Genomic DNA, 24,979 nt, shown 5'->3' with positions numbered 1-24,979 from the left:
GCGTGGAAGATAGCGAGGGGAAAGCGGACGTTGCTTTTGAAGACAACGTGCGTGTTTCGCAGATTGACACGACTGCCCAACTGTCACAGCATACTCTGAACGAGCTGTTCGGATCATCCAGCGAGTCTGAAGTCGAGTTATCACAGCAAGCTGTTGCGCATGTGTTTGGTTTATCACCAAGTGATTCCCATCGCGAAGCGGCGGTCAGTTTACAGCTGCTGTCAGAGGCGTCTGGTGCCGATACTGAGCCTGAAGAAGACATTGCTCCAGCCCGGCCACTGGGACCAGTTCTTCGTCCGCGTGCTCCCACCAAGTGGGACATCAACTTCGTCCCCCCAGACGAGGACATGGGTGCGTATGAAAGCCTCAGTTCAGGTGAAAGCGACAACAGAGATTTTGATGAGGACGATGAAGACGGCGAAGGCTCCGTTCGCGATGGGCAGGAAGTTGATGATGAAGTCCTGTCTGATGACGATGCTGCAGACATGGACGAGGCCTTTGTCGCATCATTGCAAGTGGGAGATAGCGCTCTCGACAAAGAAGCCACAAAGCAGCGTGAGAGCGCTCAACGGTCCATGCAGTGGACCCCTGAGTCATCGCAGTTTGAGGATAGTGTTGCCTCATATCCAGGGATGGAGTTGGAAGAAGCGTCGCCCGTACCAGAGTTGCGGGCTCTCTCCAATTCACCGCTCCGTACGTTTTTCTACTTCCTACCGAAGTCGTTATGGGTAACTATCAGCGCGGAAACGAACCGGTACAGTCTCCAGCAAGTCGATCGACGTGCTCAAGCCATTCTGGAGAAGTTCGAAGGCCGCCGAAAAAAGGAGCAGACGCTGACGCAGATTCGCCGACGCTTGAAAGCAGCGTCAGGATACGAGACTCATGAGATCCTGCACGTCATTGTGTTGCTTATCGCACGGATGTTGTGCCCCCAGAAGCGACGTTTCGCTGCGCATTGGTCTATGGTAGAAGACGGTGCTGTACCAGCAGAAACCTTTGGACGATTCATGGGAAGAAATAGATGCCAAGATATATTGCGAGACTTACATTTCGTGGATAACGAATCGGAGCCTACGCGTGATAAACTCTGGAAACTCCGTCCAGTTGTTGACAAGCTGCAGCAGCGCTTTCTCTCAGGATGGACCCTCCCGTCCGTTTTTTCGTTTGATGAAGGCGTTCTTCCCTCAACGTCGAAGCGGAATACAACCCGTATGTACATGCCGGACAAGCCCCACCGCTACGGATCTAAAATGTATATGGTGTGTGACTCAAGAAGCGCGTATTGTCACAGGTAATATATTTTACGTCATAACTTATGCCGATATATTTGTCACTGACTTGTATGTCGTAACTTACCAGATTTTAAATGTACGTGGGCAAGCGTGATGCTAGCGACTCTGAGAAAGCTTCATTTGACCACAACGCCGGTGCTGGAGCAGTCGTTCGCAACCTGCAAATTTTGCTTCAGGGTTCAGACGCTCGGCAACCGTGGCACACAGTAGTGGTTGACAGATTCTACTCCTCGATTTTGCTGGCAATTGAGCTCCTCGCAATGAACGTGTATGTTATCGGCACGATTATGACCAACCGGCTCGGCTTCGACCAAAAACTCAAAGATGTACGCAAGACACGTCCCGCGACGATTTTCCATGGAGAATTCACGTTTTCGCGCTCTGTGGCCGTGCCCAGTATGATTGCGTTCAAGTGGTGGGATAAGAAACCAGTTCATTATCTTTGCACGGGCTCTTCGATGGCAAAGGAGAGTGTGAAAAGAAAGATCAAGCGTGTTGGCGAAGTGACCGTCTCGTGTCCGGCAGCAGTGAAGGACTATCAACGCTGGATGGGCGGAGTTGACGTTCATGACCAACTCCGCCTCCAGAAATACTCCCTGCAGACTTCTACGAGGTTCCGGAAATACTACAAGAGCTTGGTTTTGGGATTTGTTGACCTGGCACTTGTGAATGCCTATATTTCACACCGACAGACGGCAAGAATCAACAGAACGGCGGTGATGCCTTGTGGCATGTGGTATGGCATCCTTGAGAACCAGCTTTTGCAGCTCAGGGCTGAAGATTTTGCTGGAGTGATTCCAACCCCGCCTCCAAATACCAAACGCAAGCGGACACCCCTCCGTATAACCCACGCGCCCGAGCAAGCTGACGATTGGGTGACTGTTAGTGGCGTTCGGAAGCGTCGTCAGCGGTCTTGTAAGGTGTGCGCACTCTTACGAACGGACCGAAAGAAGAAATCGTTTGCGACGACGTTCTTCTGTGAGCGGTGTTCTGTGGATGATGCTAAGTGCTGGTTGTGCAACAAAATACGCCGTGAGTACAAGGGGGTAGCGAAAACCTGTTTTGCCATTTGGCACGACGAGTTTGATTGTGGGCAAGCGATTCCACCTACGTTGGGAATGCGAGTAGTCCTGCGTCGTCCGGGCCAGAAAGCTGGCGAGAGAAAGAAGACTTGTCGTGAGCTCCAGCTGCAGGACGGAAATGCTGATGATGAGAAAGGAGAGAACGAAAATGAAACGCTGTATTAATAGCTGGATGATCTGTTGAGTGCAATCTTTGATGAGTGTTCACCAGGAAACGATCGTAATGCACATTTTACTGAACCACTGCACCTCTTATGCTCATAATCTTGACACATTGAGCTCTTTTTGTACTGAGCTTCTTATGACACGTGGTCACTTACGACATGCAGTAGCTGATCGAAAGTGAAAAGTAGTAACATTTACGACATTGCTGGAAAAACCTGCTGAGACTTTATAGACTGTTCCATGGTCTTACTATGCACACTATATAAATTCGAAGTGAAACGGAAAGTCGTAAGATACGACTTTGTAGTACCCTGAATAAGGCGTTTCGTGCTCTCAGATTCGGGATTGGAGGGGTTAAGCGTCCAAGAATCTACCTCTCTGCCCGTGACGATGCCGCCGCCTCCGTCCCCCACGAGCGCTGTCCAGGCCAACTACACCTCCACGGAAACACCTTTTTCCCAGCCCGGGCCGACGCCGCCGATAGCCGCTCCGACTTCTCAGTCCACCGAGCTGCTTCCGACCCTAGCGGCGACTCTGGGCCAGGTCTCCCGCCATCCTCGGCTCAGCCAGCATCGATTGCGGTGCCAGGACTGTCATCGACAGGTTCCGCAATGGCCAGCAGCCGGTTCACCAGACGCGCGCGTACGTGCAAGTATGCGCATCACAAGGAAGAAGAGTGCGGCGACTAACGCGGAGGCGCGGCGCCAGAAGAAACGTCACGCAGTCGACAAGGAGGAGGTCGCAGCACAGGGAGCGCGAGCATCCGCCGTGGCACTCGGCCTCCCGTCAGCGCCGACGTTCAATCTCATTCGAATCCGTTCGCAGCCTGTGGTGATGGCTACGCCTCCAGCGCCCTCCCAGCCTGCTCAGCACACACCTACCTCGCCGCCTCGTCTCGTACCCGAGCGATGTCCTACGGCTCCGGTGCCGTCCCCAGTACCCATGCGCTCGGCTCCAAGAACCACAGCGGCCAGCGACCACCAGACCACCGCCCCCGCGCTCCATCTCGAGCCATCCAGCGAGCCCACTTTTGCTAGCGCATCTCACGTCGCCTGGAGCCCTTCCAGCATGGGCACGTCGGCGCCGGTCAGCAGCCCGCCGCCTAGTCAGGCCTTGCACAATCGCCCATCATCGCCCAATCTTCTCGGCACCTTAAGCGCGATGGTGGCTTCGCACGCCACCCGCCCTACTACCTTCGGCACCGGACCAGCGCTCTCTCTACATGAGCCATTCGACCTCGCCAATTTTTTTGAAGCACCTTCAACGCCAGCTCCAACCAGGCCACTCCTAGCGCCACCTTCCTCTCTGTGCGGCCGGTCGTGGCCCCGGTTGTCCAGCAAAGTAGCCGCCCAGCAGATCTGTGGTGAAGTGCATTCTCATAAATAAGAGACTGGCTCTAATAAGGAGCCATTATCACAGATTAGGGACGACACACGGTGGTTAGGAGGGATCTGGATTGCCCGGCATGGATTCGCGCTGCTCGAAGTGAATTGGTCCAAGGTAAAGCGGCATCCTATATGGGTCGACGATGGATCTGGCATAAATAACGTACGGGGAGGCAGGATCCACCAAGTGGAGACTCGAATCCACCCTCCCCGATTATACCTAGGGGATATGGGATATACCATGTGCGGGTGGATCGAGTGAGGGTCCTATACGGTAGATGTCATCTGGAGGTGGATCTGGTATCAGCGACAAACGAGAAGGCAAGACCTACCTATATAAGTTTCAGATCCCTCGTAAATTGGCGTAAAGCAGACTCCAAACTTGTGCCACTGCTTACGCAAGGCTTGGCATTCTTCACTCCACTCAGAGATCTCGCGGACGCTGGAGCCAACATTAGGTTCGCGAGACGGCTCCAGGTCGGGCTCGCTGCACCCTCCACCGATGCGGACGAGCTTCTTGAAACCATTGTTTAATTAAAAAATCCTAAATTAAGTATAATTGCTTGGACTATGGTCCAGCGTAGCCTCCGATCGAAGTAAGTCCAGCAAAATCTCGTCGATCGCGTTATTCTTGTACGTCAAAACCAGAATAGGAGAATTGTCGATTTCAGCTTCCACAAATCACTAATGCCGAGCAACGACAGCTCCGAAGTAAGACTTGCCCGCACCGTGAGGTCTATGAATGCAATGGGTACATCAATGCCTCGGCAAAGCTCCTCAGCTAATCAGGGTCAAAGGTCGCACTTATACCAGTTGCAACAGAGATGTCTCTAAACGCCTGTGCACTTCACTACCGCAACGGATAACGACAATAGGACCCAGCAGCAATAGTTCAATTACCTTCTGGATCAAGTCACGCGCTAATAGACCAGCGTTTCCACTAAAATCTAAAAACGATTGGGATGCCTATCGTCCACACGCAACAAACTGATATGATCGTAGGTGGTGAAAAGGGCGGAAACGTTCGAATGCTCGAATTACCCCCACCATAGCTCAGCTTTTCGGACTTTGAGCCTCTGCCGAAACACTAACAATCGGGAATACCCTCCGTGTGGGCCTCAAATGGTATCTCCGAAAATATGAGCCTTCTCCACTGTGTCCGTGTCTGAGTAAAGCACTGGCAGAACTATCATGACGCTCGAAACTAATTACGATAGCCTGAACGGGAAAGCCGTCCTCAGGGCTTGCCGTGGCGACACCACACTATTTCAAGTCACAGAGATAGCAGACATTGTCGATCTTGGTATTGATCCATCACGTCTCATCGCTGTACTAGCCCCGCTCGCAGGCATCGTACTCATCTTCAGAACCGGACGTCTGTCATTCTTCGGTATCACACTCGAGGAAGTCGCAAGCCTAACACCACCCGGGCGAGAACGACTAACAGGTATCGTAGGCACCGGAGTCTTAACTACCAATTTTGGACCGTAGCCACCACGGAGACCTCAAACGCTGCTCTCCTCACGTCGAGCGCTTCAACTATATCCGAACGCGGGACGGTCCGACCGTCGAATGTTCGGTCCAGTGTACCAGGAAATGAACCCGCTCGGCTTCCGCTCACTCGCCACCATCTCATCTCATACTCAGCGTCGGCCTCTGAGTCATAAGCTTCTTGAGCGTCGTAGTACTCGTTGTCGCGCGTAGGGACCCTCACTGCTCGCAGAACCGCCTGTCACGACCTCTCTCTTTATCGCAGACTCACACCTGATCTCCGTCTTGATGTCGATGTCGGCCACATTCCTGCACCCAGGGACCCGAAAAAATAATATGCATAAAAATGAATCCTATTTTTTCATTTAATTATTAATTCTTACCCCTCAATTCATTTTTGAATTTATTACAATTCATTCATAAATTGCCAAGGTACAGGCCAACAAAGTCCACAGGGTCGCTTGCTACCAGCCATTTACAATACAGGCTGCCGGCCACGTCCAAACCTACAAAACATCCATTCAGAATTCAATCTACAGTCTTCTGGGCACCCCTCTTCCGCTACAGTGCCCTCTCTGCCCATCATGGTCCTAACGAGCAGCCAAATTTGCTCAATGCTCTTCACTGAGGTCGGTGACGGCTTCTACAACTGCACGACCTGCGGCAAGCAGTACAAGAAGGGCAACGGCTACACGAATCTACTGAACCACCTACGACGCAACCACGAGGACTATGAGCAAGAAGCCCAAGAAGCTGCGCGCCGCCAGAATTCCCTAAACCTTCGCCTAGTCAGCCAACGTACGCGGGATCTGCACCGTTGGCTCGAATGGGTGATTTGTGAGCGCCTCCCGTTTGCATTTGTGGAGCGAAGGCTCACCCGGCTGAATGTGGCACTTTCTACCGTGTCAGAGGACACGCTACTCCGCTATATAGTATTGCTGTTCGAGGTAGTTGAGGGCCGTGTAGCCAGTGAGCTACCCGAATCATTTGGTCTCGTATTGGACGGCTGGACAAGCAGCAGCCGTCACTACGTTGCAATCTTTGCGGTATTTGACAGTGCCACCGATAATACCGGTAAAACCGGTAGCAGCGCGGCCAGTGAGTACTACGAGGACTTAGAGTGCTCATCTCGTCGCTTCGTGCTGCTAGCTTTCTCGCCCGTAGAGACGGAGGAAGATCTTAGCGCACAGAGCCAGTACGACCTAATCGCTGATACACTGTCGCGATACAACAAGCCCTGGAGCGCAGTGAAGCTCATGGTCGGCGATAACTGCTCCGTTAACCAGTACATTGGACGGAAGGAGGGTGCTATACCGCTAATCGGATGCGCTAGCCATCGCTTTAATTTAGCGGTCAAGGACTTCCTCAAGAACGAAGACGAGTTGATAACCAAGGTCCATACTTTAATGTCCAAGTTGCGTACGATCAAAGGTAGAGCCATTCTTCGCCGCGTCTCCCATCTGTCACCTCTGCTGAGGAGCGACACCAGATGGTCGAGCACGTACGAGATGGTAGAGCGCTACGCCAAACTCTAGCCGGCGATTGTTCAGCTGGGCCTCAATGTCCTCGTGGAGCATGATGTACAACCTCTCCTACTACGGCGTGCGGAGCACGAGCGCGTCAAGGTGCTTCTTAAAGATTTAGCAGCTTTTGAGGCCGTAACCAAGGAGCAGAAGTCTACGCTAACTTTGTCCGCTTCCCGACGTCTTTTTTGACCAGGTTGTAAAGGAGTACCCAGCCCTGAAGCCTCGGCTGTCAACAACGGTATCTATAGTGAATAACCCCAATTTAGAGCGAGGTCTGGCCAAGTTACAGCGTGGGGAGGCGCTAAACGTTGCGGAAAAATTAGCCTGCGCCGAATTTAGGTCGCCTGATCTCGAACGGTCGTCTTCAAGAGTCGCCGAGGAGTGCTCTATTGTGAGAGCAGCGTTCAAGAAACGCAAGGTCGTGAAGCGCTCGCACTACGTTGACGTCGCGTACATCCCGCCAACGTCTAGCGAGTGTGAGCGCTTCTTCTCTCTTGCTAAGCTGGTGCTGTCTGATCTACGGAAGCGAATGTCTCCAGCCAGGCTTGAGATGATAATGTTTCTGAACTACAATCGCGACTTGTGGAACATGAGTGCGGTGGACAAGGTACGCTCGAGTATGGGCCGGAATAATGCAAATAATTGAATTATTAATTTACTCAGCTCACATCGATGCATTAATCTAAGTATTGCATTTTCGGGTTCCCTGCCTGCACCCCTCCCCTTTCTCGATTTCCTTGAACTCATCGGTTAACATCTCGCGCAGCACGTCCATGTCAGAGCTCACACTTGTAGTCGCCTATCCTCGCGACACCACAGCTCCTTCACTTCTACCAGGAGTAATCTCCACACCAATACGCGGAATACGCGAAACGCTTACCCTCGCACCCCGCTCCAACCGCTCCACAGCAGCTGGAACCGGTACAACCTGCTCGTCCACACCGCCTTCATTAGTGCGGCTGAAGACTCTATCTTCCTCTTCATTACTGAATACTTCTCCCTCGACCATCGTCGATACTCCCAATTACCAATATTCGATGTAATGGGCCTAATGTAAGCTCACTACTTCGGCTTACACGTTAGCACACGTGTATGAGAAAGCGTAGCTTACGTTTTACTTAGATTAACTAAATGATCGTCCGAAAGTATAGATTTACCCAAATAGGCCGATTTTCGGTATAAAAGAGAGCTGTTTATTTGTTGGTTTGGATTTTCCTCCTAATCTAATATTCTAAATAGACGGTATTTATCACCGAATGGCTGACAGAATCCTACTATTCTTACTGGTTGACGATATTGACTTTCAACCAATAAATGTTCTAAATACATGCAGACCAACATGTAGCCATTGATGTATCTCACACCAACGTGGAAAACGCCATCACCCCGAGTTCATTTCGCGATGAGCTCGCCGAGGAAAACGCCCGTACAATAGTCTGCTCCGGCAGAATCTGTCACATCTGTGCCTGCACCTGCAGGCACTACCACTACAGTGTCCGCGCAAGCGAACACGCCCGCGACAGAAGAAAATCTTTCTGTCACGCAAACCACGCTATGCTTAAGCAAAAGCGTGCTCAAGCTACGACTGACAAACCGTCAGTCGTCATGGAGGGCTCGTCAATTATGTTTACTGATGAAGACATACCCGGTCTGTCATTGCAGACGTCCCCATGGAAGACGAAGCCATCTCGTCCTCAGCTGTCGACACTAAGTAGGTCGAACCAGCGCTTGATCCCCCTGTTGGGTCGCGATGTGGCCGTGACAATGTTCTGGACGCGACTGAACCAAAGCGTCCGCGTAATGAAGAAGAGGCGCAGCCACCCGTGCCGGTACCGCCTTCTTCTCCGGGTACTGCACCTGCAGTATGCGCTCCCTGAATGCAACTGCATCCGAAAGCGCTGACAGATTCGGTGCGACATCGCCACCGAGCCCGATAAGATTATACGTGTGTAGCGCCATCAATGATGACACTGAAGCCGTCGACATGCACTTTGATCCGCTAATGAATCAAAGACGCGACAACTTCATCGGACCCTTCCATGAGCTTCGATGGAATGCGTCGAAGAAAACTTCGCGCAAGAGCAAATTGCCCGAGTGGGTGCACTTTGTCAGTCCAAGAGCGCATTTGTTGTGAGCTTTAACAACAATGCGAAAGGCTACCGCGAGCGTTTTGGCGCGGCTCGCCAGGGTTTCGAGACCTCCTCGAAACGTCATCTCATCGATCGCCTCCATACTGACGCTATGGAAGCGGGAAATTCCTGCGCAGTTCCACCTGAAACTGCGTGCTCGCACTGCCGCCTCGGGGCAGTGCGCCTTTCTGAACGCGATGTTCTCGGGTACATGTACCCGCTCCTCTGCGAGACCTCCGAGCTCAACTTGAGCACCGTGTTGCACCCCGTGCTGATGGCCCTCGTAGTTTTAGTGCAGGCATTATGCATGCACTCGATTCGGGGCCTCGTACGCCCTCACCATTTCCGGAACGTCTTCATCAGGACGTTCCGGGGCTCCCATGTTTCTCAATAAGGAGGAAATCCTCCCCAACGAATACGAAGACGAGTCTGACTTGGTATGTCTTCGGGGCTTCATAGTCCACTACGCGCTCGACATTTCAACGTGTCGAGCCGTGTGCGTCACGCAGCGGCGGTGGCGGGGGCGGAAAGATACTCTCCGTATGTTCAGCCCCAGGCTGACCATGTCTCTCGCGCTCTGCACAATCGTGTCGTCGCTCTGGAACAATCCCGAATCGTGGAGCTAGCTGCTCTGCAGCAGGAGCTGCGCCTACAGAAGGGGCAGATCGCTGCGGCTGCTCAGAGCTTCGAACATCCAAGTCGCACTTGAATCGGAGCTGAGGCGCCTGCGACCCCGCCGTCGCGCTCAAGAAGCTGGCTTACGCCACTTCGTCGTCCTCAAACCACCAAGACTAGATGGCTCGTGTGCTCGAAAGGCTTTAGCCACCCGACGTAAAATGTCGGATGGAGTCGCATGCTGGACGGTATGTCCAACGTATACGCGTTATCATGCAGCACACGCACTGTGAACGGGTCAATGAAGCGCTAGAAAGCTTGCTTGCATCAAAATCAGAAACTGCATGTCGTGGTAGGCTTTGTGTAGCTAAAAGACCTAATGAACCCTTTTTAAATTCATGTGTGTTTCTCTACTGATGTTGTCTGCGTTGAACTTCTGTTTGTCTACAGAAGCTTCTGTTGCGCTCTGGACAAACCGTATTACGGCTTGTCAACGCTGGACAAAGTCCAGTGATTGTGTGCTGAATGGCTTTTCCAGCACGACTTCCGTCTCAGCAGCAGGCCCGGTCTGCGCGCTGTCTGTACCCGGTACAGACATCTTCTTGTTCGCGGTGCCTGTGCCCCGCACAGACACGATGCTCTTTGTCTTCACCTCGTTCCCCGAACGAGACGCTTGTCTTCGCGTCGTCACCGTTGATACCACATCCGTATCAGTGTTCTTCTGCGGCTGTTTCGACGCAATTGTAGATCCTTCCCCACCCAAGAAGGAATACTATTCCGAGCTAGCTCGAAAGGCGTGGATGCCGCATGGCAATTACGTAAAACGGTGTATGCCCTGTCGAGGCATGCACCGAGCTGTTGATGTGCAACTCTGCCATCGGCAAGCAGTCGCTCCACTGTATGAACGAGTGTGCGTAGCTCTTCAGTACGCCACCGAGCACGCGATTAACTCGCTCGGTCTATCCACCCGTCTAAGGATGATCCGCAGTCGACATTGACAGCTGTGTTCCCAGAAGTGTAAACACCTCTTGCCAGAACCGCGCTGTAAAGCGTGGATCACAGTCCGACATTATGTCGAACGACATTCCATGGTGTCGGAACACCATGTCAACAAACAGTCGTGCAGTCTGCACGGCCATGACTTCAGCCGGTACTGCAGCAAACTGAACCATCTTGCTGAATCGGTCAACAGCGCCAGTCCTCCGCTTGTTGTATGGCGGAAGACCGAAAACAAAGTCCACAGAAATGGACTGCGAGCACTCTGACGGCGTCGGTAGTGATTGTAGTGGAGCCTACGACTACGCAGCAGGCTTCACGCGTTGGCACACTTCGCAAGCACGTACCTACTTGCGCACCCACGTGTACTGGTGGTTCCAGTAGAAGTCTCTCGTGAGAAGAGTGTATGTCTCTTCACGGCCCGGATGCCCTGCCGTAGAGGCATCGTGATATTCGTACATGACCCGCATACGCAGATTATAATCATTCGGCACGATGATGCGATCCGCATCGTCGTCCACTGCTGTAACGCAGCAGTCCTTCGTGCGCACGATATGGGGCTGCGGCGATACCGGCTGTCATTGCAGCGACTTGTCCAGCCGCCACCTTGATGGCACCACTACAACTCTAAGGAGTTAGTTTGAATGAGCGGATGTTGAACGCGAACTTGTTTTGTCATTGAGACATGATCAGCTGCACGTAGAGCGAGCATTTCATTTTGGTTGAGCATACATATAGCGTATCGTTGCCACCAGACTTGCCTTGGCACGTAAGTGGGCGTTTTTCCTGGGCTAACGCAAAGTTGTTAATGTAGAGAGCTGCGCCTTTGCGTTGAAAGAACTGCATACCCTTAGCATAGGAAACTGCGAATCCTGCCTTTCCAGTGATGGTCGCAATTTCAGTACTCGCATCGTCCATGCTGGACGGTGCTTCGCGCCAATTTAGTAATGAGGCCATTCGATAAGACGTCTAAGCGGTACATAATTCTCTTACCCGATGTGTGTAAGTGTGGTAAGTGCTCCACAATTTTGTCAGGGAAAGCGTGCTTCTTTTCACTGAGGAAAGTTGCCCTAGAATTTGTCATTTCAGTCTTTTCAGATATTGTATGTCATTATATTCCGAATCCTCCATGTTTTATCACAATTCACAGTTTGAAGAAATGTGTTAGGCCACGAAAAGTTTGTCATCCTGCAACCTTACGCAAACATCAACAAAGTTGCGCAACCAATGATGTTTGTCATTTTATTAATTTATGGCCATTAAAAGATTGTCGTTCTGCAACATTTCGCTAACTAAACAAAGTTGTGCAACAGCGATGTTTGTCAGCATTTTTACAGTGTCATCCAACATTTTTTTCAAGTTGCAAAACCAGCTTAATTAGTTGTCATCCTGCATCATCGTGTAAAATATAACTAAAGGTCCATGTTACGCCAGTGATTTTATATAAGCAGTAAAGTCGTCAACTCGCAGACAAAGGACCTGCACTCCGGTCCCAAGAAAATGTATAACATCGTATTTTCTGCTAGGGGACCACACAGTGTCTTAAACTCCATTACATCTACATGTAATTGGCGTTACTCACAGTATCTTATAATAAGGGGCTGGTTGGGCTGGCTGCTTCTGGCTCTCGGTCGCAAGTGCACGAAACCGAAACGGGTAGAGGTACCAAAAGACTGGCTCTGTGACGGGGTCACACAGCCAGTGCTGGCAGTGGGAATAAAAACGTTTTTATTAAAAACGTGTATTTACGCCAGTTTAGACGTCTTTTCATTTTCGAACGTCTTTATTGTCTCTATCAATGTTCGTTTAAGGGTACAGTGTACCTAATTTGCGGCAGCTCACCAGAAACCAAGCGTAGCTCAACATCCCAAATAGTGGACCCTCTAATGGACGCAGGATCTTCACGTCCTCCCTAAAATGAAGACGTGAAAGATTTTCGAAACTGAGCGAGCTCACCAGTTCTCAATCTTCCAAGGTCCGAATACCCATTCCTGATACTGGCCAAGTCTCCTGGTACGAAGTTGACGAAGACGACTAGCGTGTATACTCTGGGTTCTCATTATGTTGTTGTTGTTTTATAAGCGCAGTCGTGATGGGTCGGCCAGGGTGTCCTGCTCGAAAGCATTTCGTGCAGTGGGGTAGCAAAAAGGTGAATTCGGCCCACTATCCCTTCAGATGCAAACGATGTCTAGCGAAGCATTATTTACGCGAGGCAGCACGCCAGCTCGAAAACCCCCAGACTGATCCAGGCCCTGGATCCCCTTGGTCACCACCTATCACAGGACGGCAGACTAATTTCGACAATCATCTACGTATTGTTCACAAAATTAGCGATCCTGCAAGCGTGCCCGCCCCACCTACACCAACGCCAAATGGCCCTTTCGAAGTATCCCCACCGCGTACCCCACCTCCCCGTCGTTTGCAGCATCCCGCCGCTCCGTCTACTGAAAATCTGTCAGAAAGTGGCGTGAGTAGAGTGTACAAGCGGAATTACACTCCAGCCCAGCGACGCCAGTTTGAGCGTTTTTTATTGGAGTTTCAGGTGGATAATGCGTTACCCGACTCGTTTGTTGAGCGCCCAGCAACCAAACGACTGTTATATTTTTTAAACCCTGCGTGTTTGGCGTATATCCCGTCGCGCCGTGTAATGGGAGGACGAATAATGAACGATTACGCAAGTGAATACGTGGCTACGAAGAGCTCTGAGCTTCGCAAACGCCAGCAGGACACTGGTGGGCGTTTGAATCTGCTAAGTGACGTTTGGCAAAACATCTCAAGAACTCATCTTCTCGGAGTTCATCTCACGCTTTTTGGACTCGTTCTTGTCGAAGGGCTACACGAAGTAGGCTCTGAGCATCACACCATAGCTCTCGCACGCCAAATGGAGACGCTGATCGAAGCTTTACTGAAAAAAGGCTGGAGAATTGGAGCAATAATTACCGATAACGCCGGGCAATGTGAGCGTGCTCGCAGAATTTTAGCTGTTCGCTGGCCCTCTATTCACTTTGGTAAGTGTTTCGCTCATGATATCAATAATTTGGTGAAAGCCATCCTACGGCGAACCGGATTTCGATCTGTTGCTGACCAAGCGTGTGCTGCTGTATACGCAATGAACCGATCATCGTCGAAGTGGCTTAAGCGAGTAAACGCTGTTATGATGGAGTTGTATGAGCTGGTTAAGCCACTGGCGTTTCTTTCTCTCTGCTATACAAGGTGGAACTCGATGCAAGCATGTTTTGCGTCTCTGCTTCGTGTTAAGACTGGTTTAAGGCAATTTGCAGCGAGGTTTCAATTTACCAACGATCTACCAAAAGATGTACTCGTTTTTCTTGATGAAGTGTTCTGGTCCACTTTGGCCGATGCAGAGCGAACGATTCGGCCACTATGCAATGCGTCCTACATCTTGCAGCGCGACGAGAATACACTGGTCGACGTAGTGATGTGCTTTCGTGATATTTTTGACAGCTTCGTTGCTGGACCTCACGCTAAAGAGCTGATCCCGCTCGTGGAAGAGCGCTGGGCCGATTGCGAGCAGCCTTTAACTCTTTTGGCGGTGTTCTTACATCCGGGATACCTCGAAGTGGCAAGAGCGTTTCCTAACAAAGGTGTTTCCTCGATTGACTCGATTTCAAATTTTGGAGTGTTTTACTTCAAGCGGTTTTTCCCTGGACGTGAGTATGGAATGCTTCGTTACCATATTGTTCGGTGGTGTGAGAGCACGTTGTACATCGGCACTGAGCACTTTCGCTTCGATGAGTTCCCGTCAGTTGCCGAGTACTGGAAGTATGCTAAAGGTAAGTCGGCGGGTCCCAATTTACCAGACCTCGCTCTCGCAGTTCTGTCAATTGCCGCCAACACAGCTACATGTGAGCGATATTTTAGCGCTCTCGGTCGTATCCACACACCAGCACGAAATTGTTTGAAAGCGGACAAGACCAACAAGGCGGCTATGGCTAGTCAAGCAGTAAAGGAACGTGATCGCTTGGATAACCAAGACCGAGGACTCAGTGGAAGTGTGAACGCGGACGATGGCGACGTTGTTGATGAAGATAGCGAAGGCAACAAATACGCAGGTCGCATAATTAAGTCTGTGGAGCGCCAGTTTCGACGCGATTGCTGGGTCTCACACCACTCGTCAAACTCAACAACAACAGGTAGAACACCGAACCGTCTACCAGCTTCGTTAAACTCATTTACAAACCCGAACCATCTCTCCCAAGCTGCCTTCCGCCCCCCAGACACACCCGGATTCCCACTCGCTTCACCAAACCGGTCGAATGTCACGCCAAGCCGTCCACATTCCACCGTTACACGTCCTTCTGTCACATCATCTCGTCGATATTCGCGTCGCTCGATAGAACATCCCTCACACGGCACGTCAATTCGTTTTCGCTCATTGGAGTTTACAAACATGGATTCGAACGACGAGGGCTTATTTGTCCGGAACGATAACGTTGACACGGCTGATTCCGAACAAGCCGGTGCACCGGTTGAAGAGTCTTCTGAGTCATCCAATACAATAGCCCAGGATATTCTGTCTCACTGGTGCGATAGTTTTGATCACATCTCCGATTCACCGATGCATTCTTCCACAGAGACGGATGCCTCCATGCTTGAAAACGATGAAGAGAGCAATCAAGAAGACTACGACGAACGGCAGCTCCGTCTTCGTCCAATTCCCGAATACAATGACACTAGGTTTCCTCAAGAGCCAAGAAAACTCCCTGGACTTCGCGGCCGAAAAACGACTCTTGTTGATCTGTTTTACCTTCCAAGTACGCTGTAGTCGAGATCCCGTCGAATGAGGAGATAAGTGTTTGACAAACCATTTATTCTGTTCCGTATTGAATTCCTTGTTGAGTTGAATTGTTTAAGATATTCTTGCAACTTGTCCTCTCTGCCAAATATTCATTTCATTCTCTTACAAGATGATGCAGCGAAAGTGCCCAATAAACTGCGATGAAGATGAGCTGAATGACATTTGCTCTACGTATCCCCTCTACAACTAGTGCATTTCTCCGTAAGAGCGACGAGAAGATTGTGTTGGGTGCGCTGTCGCTACTCGAATGCAGCACCCGCATCTTCCGCTTCAATCCCTTACGAAACTCAAATTCCGTTGCTAATTCGTTTTTCTGTCCAGAGCGAGGTTTTGCCCTGCTTTTGCGTACTCACTGCGTTGTAATTGGTAGCACTGGGCGCCGTGGATCAATGCGAGAAGGCTGGCTTGCTGGACACTTCGAGCGGGACTGAGGCGGTTCCTCGTTCGAGAGCAGAAACGGATTGGCCAGATGCAGTGCAAGATCTTGAGACTGGGCAAGTCGCTGTACCTGGAAGGCGACGACCGACACGGCGACTCGACTGGTGTGGGAGATTTGTCTTTTCTGTGGGTTTCCTGGCCGACGTGCTCGAGTGGATCTCTCTGTGGTATATTCGATCATCGGGTGTGGGAGCGTTCGCTGGAAGTGTCGCGTCGGCTGCTGCGATTGACGCTACGACGTTCAATTGGGTGCTCAAGCTCTTTCTGGACGTCGGTGCGCCCCACCGAGTACTGCTCAGCTACTACGAACAGCTTTATCGTGAGCAACCGGAACGCCTTTACCGGGAAGGCTGGACGCTGCACTTGCTACAGTCGATGCTGACCATTATTACTATCTGGAAGAAACACGCCATCTCTCCTCGTACAGGGAAGGACCAAAACGCAGAGTTCGCGGCTGGCGGCCGGGGTAGCGATGAAGCAGGGGTGGGCCTGGACGCCGTAGAAGCCAAAGTGGCACCAAGCATGGCGCTAGACGTGGATGCAGCGAGCGTAGCACCCAGCGTAGCAGCCGCAGGGATAGCGCAGGTCCCTTGGTGTCAGTAGTGATTTACGTCAGCTGGCGGCTCGAAGGCAACAGCTTTCTCCCTATCACCCTATTAGTGGACCCATGAAAAGCTTCATAGTTCATTGAAATCTAGTCATTCTTTCTTTCGGTAATTACGTCCCGGTGTCTGTAAAAATGGGTTTAGACGTTCGTTGAAAAGGGTAAAAACACACGGACGTTTAAAACGTCTTTGAATAGACGTCACTACCAGCACTGGACACAGCAATGCTGGTCGAGGCGCTACGGCGGCCGCGGTCGTTGTCGCTCATGACGTTCAACCTACTGGCTCCGTGCTACTTCCGACACGGAGGGCGTCTCGAGAGCGACGACCAGGTGTCTTTCCTCTCGCGTGCACAGGCTTCCATCCGCGCCATCAAGCGCGAGCAGTGCGACGTAGTGTGTTTGCAGGAGTTTTGGTTTAAGCACGAGTACCAGCGCGCCTTCCGTCACGCGTTTCAGCCTACACATTACGTGCACACAGCTAAGCGACCTGGAGATAAGGAGGACGGACTTGCTGTGTTCGTGGATAAACGCAAATTCGAGTTGCACAATGTTGAAAGTGTGGATCTGGTGGAGGAGGCGGGCGACCGTGTGGCCCTGCTGATGCACGTGGCCACCAAATGGAACCGCGAGAAGGCGCCGCTAGATCAACGCTCGTTTCTTGTGGTTAATTCGCACTTGACATTCCCTCATAACGAAATGTACGCGAGTCTGAGACTAAGTCAGATCCACCGCGTGCTCTCAGCAGTGCGAAAGTACGTGGCTCGTCAAGATCTGTGCGACATCCCAGTGCTGCTCTGTGGCGACTTTAACGACTACAACGACCCCGTCTACAGACTCGTGACGAAGCATGGGTACGCCAGTCTGTTTGCTGAAATGCACGGACGAGAAGCGAGGATCACACACTGCAACCACAACAACAGAGAGGTCGGCGTGGACTTTATCTTCGGCGCCAGACTAGACAGTGACCAAGCCCAGACGCTCCTCGACCCGCGACTGCAGCTCAAGCCCGTGGACTGTCATCTGGTGCCTCGTCGACTGCCAGACGTGGTGCGATTGAAGCGCCCGCAGTTTGGACACGACTGGCGCCACGTACAGTCGCCTGTGCTATTGACAGACGAAGAAGCACTCGTGGATTATTGGCGAATGGTGTCGGATCATCGACCGTTGGTGGCCAAGTTTCAGGTCCTGGACGACAGCGATGGGCTGACGATTCCGTCACTTGAAAACGAAATGAAGACCAAGCTGGAGAGCTTCACCTCAATGGACGAAGCGGCCACTGGTCTTACCCCGTAAGAAAGGCAGACATTGTTTTGCCGGTAAGTTAAATAAGCCTTTTTGTCTATGCCTCACTTGTTTTTGTTTTTTTTACCTTTGCGAGGCATAAGGACCCAGTGTCTGTCGGTACGAAGTCACGTGGCGGAGAGCTCGAAGCAGTTCCTGCTGGGTCGCTTCGGCCTCGTCAATAGCCAACGCCAAGTACTGGTCTTTCCAGCGCTGGAAGCCTGAGCGTAGCAATGCCATAGTCATTTTGTCGACGAAAGCGCGGGCACTAGCGGTGTGCTTCAAGCGACGACTGGATCGGACAGCAGCGAGTCGATCGAACGCGGTTTGGAGCGTCCGTCGACGTGCATTGCGCACTGTAGCGTTTACCAATCGCCATGCGCTGCGCTGCTTCGATCGCTGCAGCTGCCGCTCTGCCAGTTGTAAATCAGTCAGCACTGCGCGTGCGATTCGAGCTGGGACGTCTGCTGCGGGTGTGAAGTGCTTGGAGGCGGCTTGCAGTTGCGTCGCCATGCTTGGCAACCTCTGTACTCGAGTGAACCACACCCAAAAAGCAAACTTTGTGAGCGCTCTGTAGTGATGTCGGAGATGTCGCTCCATGCGACATAACGGCACAGATCGCGCTTGGTTCCAAATGGTTCTGCGTTTCCAGTTCCTAAAATGGCGATGAAGTAGCTTTTGACGACTCCGAACAGCGAACGAGTGAGTGTGTCCGTCTCGACGCTCGCGTCGGCTATGAGCGTACAGTTTCCAATGACTGAAAGTGCGTAACAAGAGCTGTGACCACGTATGGGAATCTTTGGCTCTCTCGTATTCGAGCCCGGTCAACACCAGTCCAGTACGCAGCAAGGCTGTTTCTACTTCTGCTGCAAAGTTTCTCCATTGATTCCACGCGTTGATCGTGACTTGTCGCTGCCAAACGCGCCGCAACAACACAAGACAATGAACTGCATTAAGTTTGGCAATTCGTGAGCGCTTGTGAGCACTTTTCCATTGCCAGTATGCTTGCAGAACGGCCAGGAGCCGCTTCTTCACCAATGAAGCAGTAGCTGCTGCATGCTGTCGCGTCCGAACGTCAATCATCGATTTCCAACTCGTCCAACACGTCCGGATACACTTGAGATCACGTCTGCGTTGAGCCACTACGAGACGCCGATTGATTTCACGATGAGCTCTCCCCACCGCTCTCCAAGACATGAACGCTCGTCGTTTGAGCCATTGCGTGGAACAAGCGTGAGCAATACGTGCAGCCCACTCGGTCATGTCCAGTTGCACTCGCTTCACTTCTTCAGCAGCCCGTGAGTGTAAAATTGTCGATTGCCAACGCCGCAGTGCCAGTCGCTGATACCGCGAACCAAGAGCTTTAAGACGCGACTGCAACATCCGCACTTGCTCTAATTTGTGCTTCCAGACTTTGAGCGCAATTGAGACACGTATTTTGCGTCCAAGCTCCAGAACTCGATCAATTCTCGTGGCTGCTGAGCTCACTAACAGCCGACGGAGCGCGTTGTTCTGCTGTCCGAGCTGGGCTGCTCTCAGCAACAAGCGTTCGTGTTTGTCTTCCAGAGTGTCGATCAGTTTGTCTCGCTTCGCTGTCGCGTGTTCCCATTGTGCAACACGATGAGCGTCCATCAAGTCGTTTGCGTGTCGAGTATACGCCTTCCACCGTCCCCAGGCATCTTGAAGCGAGTGTCGAAGTGCGCAGATGATTAATTTGTCGTAGACCGCGTGTTTCACGCCTCGTGAGTGCTGCGTGAAGTTGACCCACGCGTTCCAGACCCGTTTTTGGCGTCGAAGCTGCCAGTTTTGCTGACATCTGTGGAGCTTCTGTCTTAAAGTGACGCTGTATCGGGTATGGCGCTTCCATTTGACGAAACATGAACGTTCTATCCGCTTTAGAGATCGCGCACGAGCCAGCTTGATCATAGACTTAGTGTGTGTTTGTATCTTCGCGTACATGACCCAGCGACTGAAGAATCGATCGTAAAGAGCAGAGTTCGTCTTTCGCTGCAAGACGAGCGATACCGCACGCATCCTTTGAATCTGGCGCTCTCGCTGTCGAGTGTTGTGAGTGGAGAACGCCGACGCTGCCATGACGGATTGGCGTCGAATGGCTTCATGCTGGTGCTGACGGAGAGCTGAGAACCCTCGTCGCGACTGCCACAATTCGTGGATTCTCACTAGTCGGATCGCTGTGTGGTCGACGTCATGTCTCCAGTCACACCATCGATCCAATTGATTGAAACCGTGTGCCAGAAGCACAACCCGCGTACTGTTCGAGATCTTCAAGATAATTTGAGCTCTCCGTCTTGACTGGCAAACTAAATGACGCCATGCGCGCCAGATGCTTTGACGGAGACGGCGAATGCGGCGATGTGATAGAGCTGCTCTCTGTTCGACGACGTATCGCCGACGCTGCTCCACGTGCACTTTCCAGCGAACAAAGTGACCTTCCAGACACGGTCGCTGCCACGATAATTATTTCACGACTGCAATGCGCTTGGCGCTGACTTCTCGCTGATGTGATAATGCGTGCTCTGTTTGCTCCAGCTGCTGTCGATGCACCATCTCTCGTGCCCACCGTCTCCAATGACCCAGAGCTGAGCGCATTTTCCGAATGCGTTGGCGCTTCACGACACGAGATAAAAGCAAGTCGAGATAGCTCTGTCGCTCGATTATCGTTCGCCACTTGTGGAAATGATACACCGGAGTCGCTTCTACCAACCTCCCCAAAGCCACGCAGAGCTGGTGTCGAAAGCGTTTAATGTGTGCAGTCTGCTGCTTCCAAGTTGCAAACAATTCGGTCAAAACCCGCTTCTTGTGATGCCGCCTCGCGAATACCTCTTTCAATGCCAGCATCGATTGGGTTGACGATGCTTTTTCCTCTTCCAGCGCAGCGTGACTGGACACAATGTTGTCAATTCGCTTCCAGTGACCCCACGCGTGACGCAAAACGATTTTGTGCCAGATAGCTCCTGCCAGTCGAGCTCCTGTCACCCTCAGACCATGGTGATGATACATCTGCGTCAGTTTACGCCACGCTGCAGCCTTAAGTCTCTGGGCGATCATTACATTTAGATGTGCGACGCCACGTTGCGTTCGAGTGTGAGATGTCCACCAGCTCCACGACATCTGGAGCAAACGTTGCTGGTACTTCAACAAGATGCTGTGTAAGAACTTCCAGATTGTTTTCTTTCGGAATGCGATGGACCTCCATGCACTGAACACGATTCGTCTCTCTCGCTCGGTTTGTATCTTCTCTGTAAGAACCAACACTCGAACTTCAGAGCGACGGAACAGCTCAGCACTCACCCGATCTCGTTCAAAGAGGGTATGCGCACGAGCTCGACGTTCCCAAAGTCTGAATGCTTGACGCTCAAGGGATAATTGGAGGCGGTTTAGTAGGAGTCGAAGCGTTCGACGCTGTTTGGACAGCGAGCAGCTCGTGATTCTTGTTTGCCATCGCCTCATGGTGCCCTGGAGTGCCATGTATCGTCGTTTCTCCGTGAAAAGATCTCGACGACGTTGCTGTCGTGTGGCCTCGACACTGACGAGTCTCCACTTCCGTATTATACGCCGCAGGATGCTGGCTCTTCCCGTTGACCGGACCACTTTGTGGACCTGTTCCTGAGTTCTGATCGTTACCGCGTCAAGCCTTGTGATCGTCGCAGACATGGACGCTCGTATCCAGTGGCGCCACTTGATTCCAAGGCTCCGAATGCAGTGTCGGTGGTAAAGTCGTCTTACCGCTGCGCGTCTGCGAGCCATCAGCTTCGAATACTGAAGCCAGGCTTGTAAGCATCTTCTCGCGCGAATCTGGTTTTGTAGACGGAAGGCGACGTACCCAATCCACCGACGCCACAGTCGCGACACCAGCTCGTGTTCAGCGGCATATCTGTTGGCACACACCTCCACGTGCTGGTCGTTCTTGATCTTCCAGGACTGAAAGGCTTGTCGTTGCCACCTCCCCCTCGTTCGCTTTAAGAATCGTCCGAGGCATCGCGCCCGCTGTTGTCGAAGGTAATGCCAGTGACACCAAACCCGGAAGCAAGACCGCAGTCGATAAGTCGCCAGCTTCGATAGAAGCTTCTGGTGTGTGAAGCGTTTCCACATGATGAACCCAAGGACGACTACCCGGTGGCGTCGTGTTTGTCGAAATTGGTCCTGTTGACTGGATCTCGTACTTGCGTACTGGTCGAAGAGGACCCACTTCCCAAGAGCAGATCGAAGTGCTTGACCTCGCGTACGACACATCAATCTCTTCAAAGCGCGTCGACGACGAGCGTGTGTTGCTGTATGTGTAGACCAGCTACGAAGCACCCGTCGCAATAACTTTTCTTGATTCTTATCGGCCATGACGAGAGCGCAGGTGACTTGAAATTTCAGTGCAGATCTTCGGCTGCGTCGAATATCCCCGAGATAAGAAGCCTGTGTTGCCTCCACCTGCTGAGAGAACTGCCACATTTCCACATGAGCTGCCGCCTTGCACTCTTGAACGGCTGACCGGATGCGCAGACCGAGCCATCCTCTCATCAACCAGAGCCTTTGCAGCTTGAACATCAACGCACGGAGTCGGAATCGCTGTTGTCGACTGCGACGAAGCGTCCAAACGAGCAGTTTGAAGCAAGATGCCTTGGTGGAGTAAGTTCGACGCTCGTCCCGCGTTGATATCAACGTCTTGATGCGTTTTGAGCGACGTGCTTCGTTCTTCCACGACGTGACGAACCTTCGCATCACTCGCTGATGATGCTGAAGTTTCTGGAACTGCACAGCGATCGCAGTCTTCTTTCTCAACTGGATCACGTAACATCGCAGTATCATCCACGCTCGATATTTACACTCGCGTTGTGCCAAGGCTTCTCGTCGCTGTGCCTGCAGTTCCGACAATTGTTGTTGTCTCTGCTGCTCCCGAACGTAAACGGTATGTAGCTCACAAGCAGCGGAAGATTGGACAGCTTCCGTTCCTCCTCCATCGCGTTGTGTGCTGTTTTGAGGACTTCAGCCCATTCGTGAGCTGAAGTCTCGGCGCATCGCAGTCGGAAACGTGTCAGCCCAAGCTGTAGAAGCCGCCGGTTGTGCCGCACGAGGAGTCGACGCAAGGAAATGCGTCCTTGTCGAAGCAACCCTATCCGTGATGCCCAGGTTACAAACACTGAGCGCACCAAACGCTGTGACGGGAGTATCAAGAGATCTCGTTGCCTTCGCTTCCAGCGGACAGCGCGTTCCCAATTTCTCCACATCTTTCGTAAAAGTTGCCACCTTCGAATCTGTTCGTAGTCCCATTTGGCTTGGACACGGATTGATCTGCTACAAGGAACATCATTGACTGTCAAGAGGGCAGGTTGACTCAGCTGCACCGGGTAGACTTTGGCACTCTCTATGGTACAGTCGCCGTCTACCTGCTTCCATCCGTACAGGCTCTGTCGTAGAATTCTCAATCGAATCCGTGTGTGCAGTCTCAGCAGTGCACCTCGGCGTCGAGTTCGAAGCTGCACTACTTGCTGGAGCGACTGGAAGACGACGCGTTGCTGTCTGAAGCGCACTCTTCGATTCATCGAGCGCAAGGCCAAATCCACGTATCGTTGACACTGCTGTTGATTCGTGTAATGCAAGGAGTCGAGTTCTGCTCTTCGCTTGACGTCTCGATCATGAGAGCGCTGCACCGCTACCGGTAGGCCTGCTACACCCTTATTCAGTTCCACGATCGTTAACAGATCCTTCACTTTAGCTTTGCTCGCTTCCAGTTCAGCTGCGCAAGTGTCGGACGTCTGCAGGGCACGAGAAAGCTGCCACTTGAGTCTGCACCGCTCTTGCTCGAGCTCGCGAAGAACCGATTGCTTGACGTATATACAGGCTTCCCCTTGGTCATGCGCCATATCCGCCACGGTACTGTACATGCAGTGCCCGAAGGTCCGCTATTGAAATTTTCAAAATCTATTGTGTGCGTTAGGGCTACTAGGGTTATTACCGGAAAAGTCGTTAAGATAGAGCGCCCATGTATAATTTTCGTTTTGAGAGGATCTACCGCTCCTTCATAGAATTTTTCATTAAGAGAAACCATTTGAATAATTTATAATTGGTTCATTGCCAGTCTGACTGGCCCAGTCATTTCTTAGAAATTTAGTCAATTGAAGCAGTTGGCGGGACCCCGGGGTCCCGCAAAAAATTATGTCGGTATCCGGAATTATTTATTTTATTACGGGCATGTACCACAACCTACAAAAAATCCTTTCGTGACTTACTTTTTCAAAATTTAGCTCGCCCAGCATCCCATGAGCGAGCATCTAGAAGCAATTAGCGGCCCTGTTGGACAGTAAAATATCGGATATTGCTGTGAAGTCCCTGGGCCCTGCATGTAAGAGCATATAAGCCGTTAGCTGCCATGTTGGACAATAATATATCCGATATTACTGTGAAGCGTCATTGCCAAGGCATCGTAGTCGCCCCAGAAAAAACACCCATGCTGACAGTTCTGCAGCATCTCAGCTTTACAAATGCAGTCGTGCATGTACCTCTAGAGCTCTATGAGGGCATCAGTAGCCAAAACAAAAATTGGAACTCTTTTGTACCGATTACTTATGAGAGCCCCGGGGTCCGGATGGGACCCCAGGGTCCCGCCAACTGTTTCAATTGTGCAGCAGCAAGCAAAGATTTGTATTTCATGCAGACCAGGAAATTTATTTTAGCCAGTCCCAACGCGAGCAATTGAGTACCCCATTTCCGAGCAGCAACTACCTAATTCCTCGATGAGTTGCCCCCCCCCGTGGTACATCACCAAAGGGGGCCAAATCATCGATGAAGACCCTTCAGACACACATGCATCTCATTGGTTACAAGAGCATGGATCTTAGGGCGGCGCTAGCCTCGCGCCATTGCAAGTTTCAATGGTTCGCGCTCGCGTATCGGTGAAGAAGAAGCTCCTGTTTGTCCTCGAAGCTGAGCCAACCAACGCTGCAACGTGAAACCAGCCCAGATAAGGCGATGTACGAGACAAAAAGGTGCAACTAGAAGCTACCGTTTTGCGAAGTCCTCATGCTAAATCGCGTTAGGCTCTAAAATGCTCTTCCACGTCGGTTAGTATCAAGCAACGAACAATTCCCTTATTGCGATCAGATCGACGACGTTTCTGGCTGTTGTCAGACTTTCGTAGGTC

General features: G+C 51.7%; 3 protein-coding genes across 3 annotated transcripts; 2 read left to right on the top strand and 1 right to left on the bottom strand.

Moving 5' to 3' along the window:
• Nucleotides 1-15,969: 15,969 nt before the first annotated feature.
• PITG_20508 (uncharacterized protein) lies at nt 15,970-16,408 on the top strand (the record flags this gene model as incomplete). Its single annotated transcript, XM_002895634.1, has 3 exons — nt 15,970-16,044; nt 16,092-16,309; nt 16,366-16,408. The coding sequence occupies 3 exons, from the start codon at nt 15,970-15,972 to the stop codon at nt 16,406-16,408; spliced, it is 336 nt and encodes a 111-aa protein (XP_002895680.1).
• Nucleotides 16,409-16,767: 359 nt separating this feature from the next.
• Nucleotides 16,768-17,838, top strand: PITG_20507 (uncharacterized protein; the record flags this gene model as incomplete). The annotated part of the gene is made up of 1 exon (XM_002895633.1): nt 16,768-17,838. The coding sequence occupies one exon, from the start codon at nt 16,768-16,770 to the stop codon at nt 17,836-17,838; it is 1,071 nt and encodes a 356-aa protein (XP_002895679.1).
• Nucleotides 17,839-17,910: 72 nt separating this feature from the next.
• PITG_20506 (uncharacterized protein) lies at nt 17,911-23,702 on the bottom strand (the record flags this gene model as incomplete). The annotated part of the gene is made up of 4 exons (XM_002895632.1): nt 17,911-20,244; nt 20,314-22,723; nt 22,780-23,113; nt 23,174-23,702. 4 exons carry the CDS (start codon nt 23,700-23,702, stop codon nt 17,911-17,913), a joined length of 5,607 nt encoding a protein of 1,868 aa, XP_002895678.1.
• Nucleotides 23,703-24,979: the final 1,277 nt, after the last annotated feature.

This window comes from Phytophthora infestans, genomic scaffold, assembly GCF_000142945.1.
Source record: "Phytophthora infestans T30-4 supercont1.146 genomic scaffold, whole genome shotgun sequence".
NCBI classification, from domain to species: Eukaryota; Oomycota; class Peronosporomycetes; order Peronosporales; family Peronosporaceae; genus Phytophthora; species Phytophthora infestans.
Note: the sequence above shows the minus strand (reverse complement) of the source record. Positions and strands in the feature narration are given on the sequence as shown.